Here is a 12,795-nt window from a genome sequence, read left to right on the forward strand (position 1 = left end):
TTGTGCAAATAATTTGCGCTTGCATGTTTGTTCATACTTTTTTGCAATACGATTTTTGGCATTTTCAAGAAAGATACTTGTTTTAGGAAAAGTAAATGATTTTCAGTAAAAGCTCAACTTATGTTCAATTCCAGATAGGTATAAACACCCTTTACGTTGTTAGAAAAAATTTAGAAAAGTTTTAATAAATTCTGACACAAAAATATAGAGATGCAAAGAGAAATCTCTAGAGTGAATGAAATGTCAGCTTTTACAAAATCAGCCATTCATTTGTTTGCTGCCAAATATAGAGCAATATTTAAATGCAACTACACACAGGTCTATTGCTGGCAATTTTGCAGAAGCAGTAAAGATCATTTTGCAGTTACCAGGTGCAGCTTTGAAACAGAAGTTTGCAATTTTAGACAGTGAAATGGTAGGAATCTTCAACATTTGGATGATTCATTCCATCTCCAATGTGATTATTACAGTTGATGGTCGCTTGTTTGAGCACATTTTAAAGTTTTCAATGATAAAGGTTGACTGTCCTTTATTCGACTTTATTATTGCAGTGCATTCTTGATTTTTACCTAGAAGGCACACTCTTAGAGCTCAATTTTTGCTCTCTAACTCCACATTATCTTGTGAAAGTGTTTCCTTAGTTTCACTCCTTGCAATTGTATTTATCTGTTTTTGTACTTAAGCGTCTTATATCTAAACCAATAAAAAAATAATAAAAATTTCATTGTTAATTATATTTTATTTTAAAAATAAAATCTACACAATCAATATTTATAGTCACATTAATGAGTAATGCAACACCAAATATGTCTTACAAAATCCTCTAAAAATATTTTACAACAGTAACATTTAAGCTCCAAAATATGACATTTTTTATAAAAAAAACTCATTCACAAAAATATATTGACAACTGCAATGATACACATTTTCATCACTTACATTTGTATTGCTTTTAAAAAAAAAGTACTTTTCACTTTGTATGGAGTAAAAATGCTATGTAAGTTTCTTTGAAGTTTTTTAAAGTTATTTATTATTTTTGAAAGATTATACTTATTATTCTCACTACTCAAAATTTCATTAAAAGTATAAAAAATTACGTAAATTTTTATTTTCGTTTTTTAAATTGAATGATCTGCTATAAACAATTATCTGTATTAAATCAAAACACATTTTACTGTTATTATTTTATCAAAAGGATCTTTATTTTTTCATCTGATGCTTGCCAGTAAAGTACCCATATTCATGTTGAAGGTATATTAATTCTTTCCAAACTACCCACAGAAGTACAATAACACAATTATTTGCACTTGCAAAATTCAAATTAGGCAATTATAAGGTGCATATACTACTTAATTCTATATAGGTACGTAATATTGATAAAATTATGCATGAATTTAATATTAAATAAAAAAAAGTGACAATTAGATAAAGGAACTAAATTAAAAATTATGAAACAATGAAATTATGAACAATTTTTATAACTCAGTATAAAATTTAATATAACTTTTAATGTTTTAGTTTTCGGTTAAATTAGAAATAGATCTTATAGCCAACAGATGTTTATCATCCAATGGTTTATCCTCTTGCATTTGAATCACTAAACATTTTTGCTCACATCATTTTTCTGATTGGACTATATGTTTTTTGTGCTTGTCTACAACAAGAGAAGATTTAGTTTCAGAATAGTTTGTTAGAAAGGAGAGAGATGAGATTTCTTGTTTCCACAACATCCCTTTTTTTAAAATTATTTTCAGAATTGTTTAAAGAGCGGGAAAAAATTATAGATTAGTTGCAAGAAATAAAATCTCATAAATTTTGTTAGTATAAATCTAGGCAAAAAAACCTTATTTTAAACAGATTATTATAGAAATTCTCGAAAACTGTAATTTTAGTTTCTCTGTGGTAAGACAGTAATCTTAACAATAAAATCGTAATAGTTGGCACTTCTTTTCGTGTAACAATTAGAAAATCATTCATAAAAGAATTCTACAAACTTCAGTCTGAAATATTCTTGAATCAGTCAAAAGGACACACAAATAAAGATTAATAATATCACTTATCTTTTTTCCCTCCATTCATTGATAAAAGCTAGTAACAGTTTTAAATGAATCATAAAAAATTCCACAAACTTCAGTCCGGACTATTCTTGAATCAGTCAAAATGAAACACAAAGAGTAATAATATCACCTATCATTTCTTTGATTACACTCATCAATAAAAGTTAATGAATCATTCCTATAAAAATTCTACAAACAACCAAGTTCACTATTCTTGGTCTGTTCAGAACGGAACACAAATAAACGTATTTCTTTCATGCCTGGAAGATTAGAATCAGCAACATTAGTTCCTTCTGCACCAAAACTATCTAGATTAATTTCTTCACAACAAAGTCTCCATTTTTCTAGCAAATGTTGGATATTCCATTCAGAGCTGAAAAACGAAAGAATATTTTGTGTCACTAGGTGTTAAATCTTCGTAAAAAAAAATAAAGCAAACTAGGGATCACAAATCTGTATTTAAGAAGAATTGGCATGCTGTAAACCATTTAATGTTTACAGCATTAATTTAAGTCAAAAATATTTTTATACAATATAATTTATGAGTATATTCCTAAAATTATGTGTTTTTTTTTTATATATATATATTTAATTCTCTTAAGTCTGGTTTCATTGAAAATAAAGGTTTTATTTAGAGAAATAATGAGAGGGGGAAGTATATAAATTAATATTTCATATTTAAAATAGACTAATAAGTAAAAAAGCTTAAGTAGAGAATATTTTTTATTTATAAATTGTTATTAGCTGTTTGACAAATAATTTGCTGTTTAATAAATGAACATGTTTCATAATAAATGCCATTTATTTTTAAGTTTATTTAAATACAAGTAATTTTTTTAAATATGTAATTATATATATATAAATAATCATTTACATTCATGAGCGTGTTGAGCTTGAAAATTTCTTCAATTTTTATTTATTCAGTTATTAGTTCATAGTAATAAAATAACTATAACCATTTATGTTGGAAAACATTAAATATTTTAGCAAATAATATTATTTATTTATTTTTTGAATAAAATTAAGCATTATTAATACATTATAATAGAGCTTTGATTGGTAAATGTAAAAAAAATCTGAATAAAATAAAATACAATTTCTTTTTGCCTTAAAAAAAATTCATGTTGTTTCAAACCCTGTTACTTAAGTAAGAAAAACAAATTCATTATCTATCTTTGACCAATCAAAAACAAGGTCAAACATAACAAATTCATTGCAATATATATGAACTTGAGATAATTCAATAGAAAACAGGAAATTGATAAATGAAAAGCAAATGACAACCCTCTTCCCCTTCGTCAACACGCTGATGTTTTATTATTTTAATAACTCGTTTTCTCACATACTTTGTGATATTGCTTAAGAATTTCATAATATTTTTCTCTCTTTTAAATATCAATATGCAACCTATTATGCTAATATTTTTTTACGGATTCTAGAGTTAGCACTCAATTTAAGAAACAGAATCCCAGGTTTTCCATGCAGATTTTAACAAAGTTCTAGATTAAATTTTGCCATGCATAGCAATATTTCATCAGAAAAATAACACTTTTTAATTCTCTTAGCAAGCAAACTTACTTTTTGATAATAAAAAAAAAAAAAAAATGCAAAATATTAAATTTTGTAAAAAATAAAATTTTACTAGGTGAAGTAGTAGATTTCACATGTAGATTTTATAATACATAACTTATACATTATAGGTAGTAACATTATTTTGTGCAGAAACTGAAAAAAAATTAACTTATTGAGACCTATGTGCCATTATAAATTCAATATATAACTTGTTATTCTATCTTCACTTCCAACTAAAACTAATTTACAGAGAAAGCTTAATTTTTAAACATTTAGAATTATTGAACTACAGTTATATATATATACATATTCAATACCAAATTTGATGCAAGGAATTGTTTAACAAAGAGTATTCTTTACAAATTAATATTATAATTTTAATGGTTCTAAAAAAAATTGAATATGTTGCAGCAAGATTTTTACAAAAAATAACAATAATATTGAGTGTAAGACTTTGAACCACATTTATTTATATTGTTAAAATATATTTTGAAGTTAATTATTTTCTTGGTTTGTTGCAAAACTTTTTCAGGTTTTGACCCAAAATTACACTATTCCTCGACATTTTTCTTCCCAAAATGGAATACCCTGACAATACAGGCTTCCCAAACACCACTAGAGAGCTGATTCTAAAAGGCAATCATTAAAGAATAAATCTAGTGATCTGATTCTAAAAGGCAATCATTAAAGAATAAATCTAGTGACCTGATTTTAAAACGCAATCATTAAAGAATAAATCTAGTGACCTGATTCTAAAAGGCAATCATTAAAGAATGAATCTAGAGATCTGAAAATGGGAAAATAAAATTACTATTTTGTGATACAAAATAACCCTAGTAACTCGAGAAAAGAATATTGTCTTGCGTTACAAAATAATAACCCTAGTGAATTACTAGAGGGAATATTATCTTTGTGTAATAAAATAATATCCTTATTGAATTGCTTGAGAAAAGAATGTTTTGAGATACAAGAAAATAATAAAACTTACTAAATTTGTTACACAAGAAATAATTTATGAGTCAAAGACTTAACAAAATATATATCTCATGTTATAAGGTGTATAAACTACTATTTTAAAATACTAGAAATAGTACAGTAGTCAATTGCTAGGGAAACATTTTTTTAAAAATATATTTTAAACTAAGAGATACATATAATAAGTTGGTTGCTAGAAAAATTACCGTTTCTTTCAAAAAACCAATCTAAAATGTCATAAAAAAATTCTAATAAAGTTTTACTTAGTTGAGAACTGTTTCATCAAAAATGTACATCACCAGCCAAAATTATTGACTTTTGAGCATGTTCATAGTACTGTATGTTAACAAGTAGGCTTTTTCTAACTTATACAAATTGCATGGATTCATCAATTTTAGGGCTAGTTTACAAATAAAAATTTCAGTAGTTTTTTAAAAATAGATGTAAACTTAGTAATGATGCTTATTTACAGTGTGCATTCATTACTTTTTTAAACTTGCTCTATTACTTACAGTTTTATAAGTTTTACTACACTTATTTAAATCATTACTCTTTAAATATTCAACTTTTCAAACAAAAATGTAGGAGAAATTAAACATTATGTCCTGACACAAGTTTTTTTAGGAGAATTTGAAACCATGTTGCCGATAAACATTAAAAAAAAAAAAGAGGAAAGAATTGATATGACATACAGCTTAGATTGTACATTTAGATTTGTGAAAATATGTAATACTTGTACCGAACAATTTTGGAGATTTCTGTCATGTGATATAACTATATATACAATTTGCTGATTACTCAAGCAAACACTACTGTATTATTTTACAAGGCATATTAATGTTTCATATTAATTAATTTTTAAGAAACGATTATGTACTATTTTGGGACACAAAGTTTATAAACTAAAAATTATTTAAAAACTATTTTGAGAAAAGATTATAAAATTACAAGAAAATGAAACAGCTTAACATTGTAAGAAAAGTTCCCATGCACATGTTTTTCACTACAATTTTAAAAAGTTGCGCTTAGTTTTAAAAATAGTAAATTAAAAAAAAAAAAAAACACCAAAAAACAATTGTAAATTAGAATTTTCCTTAAGTCATGGAAATTTCTAAAGCAATTACTAAATAATTTTTACAAATTTAAGCTTTTGATAGTTTACCTACAAATCACTTTAAATTCAGAACGTCGTGGCTTTTCCGTTGAAAAAACGAGTATTCAATGAAAAATATTAAAGAAAGTTTGACAGGAAATTTTTTGTACAGATTTGCACAAATGTCTCAACAGTTAATGGAGTTGTCATTTTGCAACAATTTATTTTGAAATGTAAAGTAAAACATTAATTTATTTACCATCTTTTTTCATAAGCACACCAAAACTCAGCATCAGTATTTTTCTTTAGGACATAGGAGACAGTGACAATAATATCTTCAAAATCTATAAGGACACATCAAAAATGTATTATCATAACAACTCATAACATTTAAATATTAACAAGCATAAGACAGCAAATTTTAAATATTTTTTCTTACTTATCACACAAAACATTTATTTATTCAAGTTCTTTACTTATTTTTTTAATAATAAACAAATCTTTTTAATTTTTCTAAGTTAACTATTATATTATACTGGCTGAACACTCATTTATCATAAGAGGTGAAAAAAAGTAAATGGTCAATAAATCGGTATTGATTAACACTACGAAATCATGTACAAAATAGGAAGGCATATACCAATGTAATTAATAAAATAAAAATAATTCCAATACTTTTTTAAAAATCTTTTATTATTTGTTTACTTCCTGGTGGCTTACTGTTATTAAATTACACAAAACACGCATTTAAAAGTACTTCTCATTAAAATAAAGATAAATGTATTCAATATCATTTGGCATGATACTACTGCTTACAGCCAACTGATGATTGTCAAAATTCACCACAATTAAGCAGCTTCCTTCCGTACTTTTCCCTTTCAGGAGCCATAAAGAACATATTTTCATAGTACCTATAGTAGGTACCTTGATACCTATAGCAGAAAATTTGGTACCGATTAAAGCAGCACTAATTATCATCATACCAGTAGTACCTATTGCTAAAAATAATTAGCATTAATAACAGTATGGAGATTTTTTAATGGTACCCCTAAATGAATAAGTGCCTTTTTTCTATTAATTTTGCTTTTTAATGCAAAAATTACTTTTAAGTGCTCTAGTTAATTAACATACTTAAAGTTATACCCTAAAACTACTAATATTGAGAACATAAAAATCCAATCATCAGATTGAAAGTTATTCAAGGTATTCCCTTTTTAATCCTCTTTATTACTTCGTCCACATATGTGGACCTTCTTCGTATTTTCTGAAAACACGCTATAAAACTTATAGTTTTACTTTTACTGAAACATTCGTGGATATTTAAGCTTTCTGGAGATTCTACAATAGATGCAGAACATGTAAGTTATTTGGATAGAATTCCACATAAAGAGAAATGATTTTTGAAAAATGACACTAAATCCACTTGCTCGAAAATGTAACTCATTTTAAATACATAATAATATTTAGTTATTTTGAATTTTATTATTCTTTTACAGGGTGCGTATCCAAATTTTTCAACAAAAAATAAGCACTTTTCAAGAACTCAAAAATATTTTTAAGCACTTTAAAAAAAAATAATAATTAGGCAGGATTGGCAAGTTTTTCGCAATTGACGGTTTCATCCGGATTTAACCGTCATGTCAGAAAAAATAAACTTTAGTCTTGTTAGTTTTGCAGGCATAGTTTTTGGCAATTGTCAAAAATCATGAAAGTTTGAATCATAAAACGAATGGCGTTGTCAAACGCTAAGGACCGACGGTAATCCGAAATAGATTGGGGTTGAATTAATTATGAAAAAATTTAATAGAACAATATGAACAGTGTCTTTTTACATAATACGTGGTAAAAATCAACAGGGTAAAGGGAAAATTAAGCACTTTTTAAAAACACCCTATGAAAAAAGCACCTTTAAGGGCTTTTAAAAAACGATAATCAAAAATAAGCACCTTCAAGCACTTTTTAAAAATGCTACGCACCCTGTTTCAGTTATTCTAAAAATAATATTTTTTCTTTTGACTTAGTAAATCTGTGATCTGTATGAAGCTATTATATTTACTTAATATTTAAAAATAATACAGTCAAGATCATAAAGGTCCATGTATGTGTACCTTGGGATAGTATGTTACTGTACAAATGTATTTTAAATGAAAATAATAGAATTACTGCTTTAAATACCTTGAGGATCATAAAATACATCAGAACCCAGAACTAAATCAATAGTTCCATGTGAAATAAGGAATGGACTTAAGTAACCCCATGGTAACACTTGCAAGGTGAAGTTGCTACAGTTATTTAGAATTAAATTTTCATGAGCAACCTTTAGTGCATCAGTGGATGAATCAGTAACAATGCATTCAGCAACTCCACATTTTACTGCCAAGATCGATATCAATCCAGTTCCAGCACCCAGCTATAAAAATAAACTGAATAATTAATTAAATAATACTAGGAGAAAACAAAAAAAATATTTTTTTTTCATATTATATACAAATGCATTTCTAAAGAAAATATCAACACACTAACGACATAGAAGAGACATCTAATACATGTTATGCTGCATTTTTTTTCTTCTTTTTTTTTAAAGTTTGCAGTTCTTGTTTGTTTGCAATTTAGTAGTCAATATGGAAATGTTATTGTGGAACTTCCCTAACACAAATATAAATTTAAAGGAGCACAGAAAATTTGTACATCACATAGACATTTTTTTCTTATAAGACAACATACATTTTCTATAAATAAATGTCTAATGTGAATATGTCATACTCACCTTTGTTTAATATTAATACGAGTGTTTTTTTTCTTCTTTTCAATTAGATCATAATAATATTTATATCTGCATTATAAATTTTTTGAAGCTATAATTGAAAAAAAAAACAGAAAGTGCATAAGTTATTTTATTACTTTAGCAAAATTTTAATTTTTGTTTACCATTAAAAATATCATTAAAAGTATAATAGATTATCTTAATCATTATTTTTTTTACTTTATGATTTAAATGAATATGCATAGAGCATAACCAAGTCAAATAATTTCATGCTGATATTTAACATTTTACAGTATTCAAATTAAAATATTGTACTGCATTGAAACAAGTCTTAGAGTAGAACTTTATGTATGAAACGAACTATGATTTAAATTAAAGGAAGGAAAAAATTTTTAAAAATTCCTGAAGTCATGCATAAGAATTGAGCTACGATTAAATTCTCGTGCATTACTGACAGGCATTAAAACTTTTTATTAAAATTTGTTTACTTGGCAATAATTTTTTTAGCTAACAGATTACATCTAAAAAATTTTAATATTATTGACATTTTATGATGCTGACTCTCAGGTTAAAATCTTGCTTCACTAAATTCAATATAGAGAATGGTTTACATATTATCATTCAATTATAGAGAATGGTTTACATATAAATATATTGTATGATATACATATATATTCATATACATATACAGTAGAAGATCTAAATAACGCAATTCTCCCTGAATCTTTAAAGCAAACCAAAATTGACAAATTTGTTTGATTTTAATTCTAATCTTACTATTTTTTCTATTCTATTTCTTTCAATAAATGATAAATGCTTAAGTTCATATTTTTGTGTTTTAAAGTAGTTGTATTTCAAAATAATTTGAAAGTATTAAAATTTATCTGTTCCTGATATTTATTGCCATGTTTAACAGGTAAGTTTATTGATATTTGTAGTGATCTATAGATCACAAAATTCTTTATAGTGTAAAGTCTCACTTTTCAAGTTTCGTATTATAAAGATCTCTGATCTTTATAATACAAACCTTGATATATAAAAATAATACATAAATAACTTTATTATATTAATAATTAACTAATTACCTCCAAGACATTTTTACCTTTCAATCTTTGCCCATAATGCCAAATATATTTTCCTAATATGGGGGCTGAGGGCCATACATTCATTCCACAACTTGAGTGAAGACTCTACAAATGTATTAAAAAGATCACTTATAGAAAAATATTATTAGATCATAAAAGATGCATAGTAATAAGGTTTATCATCAAACATTATAATAGGAATTTGTTTATAAATTATGAGGAGCTACCCTAAAGGGAATGAAAAATAATTAGAAATCAAAATAGAATCTGAAGATTTATAAGTTTTATTTTTATATTAGATAGCTCCATAAGAAATGATACACAATTTTAAGTTACTAACATAACTTATTTGAAAATAATTTAACAAGATGCTTTTAATTCATTAATTATAATAGTCTTTTTTGCTTTTGATTATTAAGTTTAGCAGCACTTCTATTATCTGAATGCTTAATTTAATTCCAAAGGGTATTTTTTTGGAGGGAGGGGAAGGGGTTTAATTTTACAATTAATAATAATGAGCTGCAAAGGCGCAGAGCTCCAAGATAAGAACCTTAGAAATTATGCAGAGCAATCAAATAATTCAAGAAAAAGTCAGTAAAATAATTATGATGAATTTAATAAAAATTAAATTACTTTATTTTTTATCAGAAATAAAAAATTTCTTTTGAAATAGTAACAACAGAGTTATATAGGTTTTTTTAACATTAAACCAACCATTTTTTAAAAATACAAATACATTTGAAATACTATCAATATTGAAATACCTTTAAATACAAATAAATTACTATTTCATTTACAAATATACTACTACAACTTACAATAAATATATAAAAGCAGGTGCCCATTTTCAAGACTTGCCAGACAAGAATAAGATGTTACAAAATGTAAAAATGTCAGTATATTATTTCCAAGTTGTATATTTTTGAAGTGAATGGTTTTTTTTTAATCAAGTAAAATCTTACTGCTTCAGTTTCTAGGGATTATTTATTTAATACTAGCAATAATTATTTAAAATAATCAAATAAAATAAATATTACATGTAATTATCTTACTTCTTTTATTTTAATACTGCAGCAGTTATGATCACAAGAATGCAATTCATCTGCATCGCATAAACTGTCAGAGGAGCTGCAACTCATATAAATAAGATCCGTTTCATCAGTAAAATGAAAGTTACGAAATGAATCAGCACAAGTAATTAATTTCAAATCCATGTCTGAAATTTAAAAAAAAAAAAGACATTCATTTTAAAAGAAAAAAAGGGAATTTTATGTTATAAAACAAATAACAAAAAATTAATTTCAGGTTAAAATGAAAGTTTTATTTCAAAAATTTTTCATAATAATCCAAACAGTATTTTTTTTTTCTATACTTATGGGTCTCAAAGGCCCTCCTGAACATTATCCTAAATCATAGGTTTCCATTGTGAGAGCTGAAGAGTTCTAGGGGATGCTGAATTTCTAGAGCACCAGTACCAGCTCACACAAAAATTATTTTTATTAAATATTGAAATTAAGAATAAGAAATTTCAATGAAATTTTTAAGACTTTTAATATAAATTCAAGGTTTCCAAACATATTACACTTTTTCTCTGAAACTTTTGGATTTCTTATAATTAGCTTTAAAAAAAATGACTGTCTGACTTTGAATCACAGTAGTAAACATACTGGACAACACTGACAAAATCCCTTATAAATCACATAATTTTTTTTTACTGTATTAAATATTTATAGGCAAATTGCAAGGCTCACTAAATTTTATCTGAATACTAATTATTTTTACGAAACAATTTAAAATTTTTATATATTGAATAGTCCATTTTCATAGTAAAAAAATCGCAATTATAAATTTATTGGTTAATAGGAATTTTCAATAAATTAACAATATGAAAAAAGTGAATAATAGCAAAAATATTAAACAATGAGTGGGAAAAAAAGAAGTTTTCTTACAAGTGTACATTGGAAGTTTTTGCCTTGCAAAGTGGGTAATAAATTAAAAAAGATTGGTAAGCTATGTTTTAAATATAAAAACTATGGTAAGCTATGATTTTGAATAAGTTAGTATCATTAACTTTTTTTAATAACGTCTTTGTTTATAAAGACACATTTTGTTTTTTCTTTATGTTTTTAACAAATGTGATATTAAGCAATTAAAATTTATGTTTGTTAAATAGTTCTGCTCACAGGGCCGGATTAAGACCTCTTGAGGCCCTAAGCACTGAAAATATTTTGGTGCCCCCCTCTAACAATTAAAAATACATCTGCTATTAAGTCACGTGTTAATTCTAAATATAAAATCAAAATTTTTTTAAAAGAAAATATTTATTCAAATAAAAAAAATTAAAATATAATCAATTGAAAACTTTTCAATTGATATAAAAAAAACTTCTGTTTGTGCACATGTACCATGTGCAAAAAAGCAGACACTTTGAATGACTTATGATCGAAAGTTTGAACTTTTATATACTAAGACTCAAAATACTTTAGAAAAACAAACACATCTTTTTCTAAAAAAAGCATAACTTTTTTTTTAAATGGTTCGAATTCTTGACTCTCGAAATATATAGTCATACCACGAGAATTTTTTTAAACGAACTAAAAAATTTTAGCGCACAATAATAATTCATTTTCCTAAAAATAGTTCCTTGTCAAAAATAATTTTCAAGAAGTATTGATTATTTTATATTAATTTATTTAAGAGAATAGACGAAAGAACTTTAAATTGAAAATTTAACAAATGTCATTTTAAATGACAAAATACAAAATTTAATGTGTATTAAATCAGTCAAATACAACTGAATTATTCATTTTTAAAAAAGTTATATATTTAACATTTAATTTCTCAAGAACTATTCGACAAATTTTGTATTTTACCATTTACATTTATGTTCTTTAAAATTATATAAAAATTTGTATATTTTTAAATTGAAAATTTTTCCGACTATTAATAATAAATAATTTTAAAAAAAACTATTCTTGTCGGGAAAATATTTTTAGGTAAATGAATTTTATTATTAGGTATAAAATTTTTTGAATTCGTTTCGAAAGTTCTCGAGACATTGCGAAATGCATGAAAACTGAAATTAAATAATGGAGCCCAAACTTTCAACCTAAAAAAAACTTTTGGGACCTTAATTTCCTTATTGCGAATATCATCCATATTTTGAGGGACAAATATCCAAATTTAACAACAACATACATATAGATATGTATATAGATAGGTAGAGGAAGCACGTTTGCCTGACTTAAA

The 12,795-nt window shown here is 25.3% G+C and overlaps 1 protein-coding gene across 1 annotated transcript in view; it reads right to left on the reverse strand.

The window, feature by feature from the left end:
- Positions 1–719: 719 nt before the first annotated feature.
- The window catches only part of LOC107448335 (histone-arginine methyltransferase METTL23), a 15,926-nt gene continuing 3,850 nt past the window's right edge, over positions 720–12,795 (reverse strand). The window contains exons 2-6 of the mRNA XM_016063487.4: positions 10,599–10,762; positions 9,547–9,651; positions 7,873–8,107; positions 5,957–6,041; positions 720–2,430 (exon numbers count right to left, since the gene is read on the reverse strand). Of these exons, the coding sequence (XP_015918973.1) occupies positions 2,247–2,430; positions 5,957–6,041; positions 7,873–8,107; positions 9,547–9,651; positions 10,599–10,760 (771 nt within the window). The 5' untranslated portion in view covers positions 10,761–10,762 and the 3' untranslated portion in view covers positions 720–2,246. The remainder of the gene's footprint in view (positions 2,431–5,956; positions 6,042–7,872; positions 8,108–9,546; positions 9,652–10,598; positions 10,763–12,795) is intronic.

The sequence above is a fragment of the Parasteatoda tepidariorum genome, chromosome 6 (assembly GCF_043381705.1).
Source record: "Parasteatoda tepidariorum isolate YZ-2023 chromosome 6, CAS_Ptep_4.0, whole genome shotgun sequence".
Lineage (NCBI taxonomy): Eukaryota > Metazoa > Arthropoda > Arachnida > Araneae > Theridiidae > Parasteatoda > Parasteatoda tepidariorum.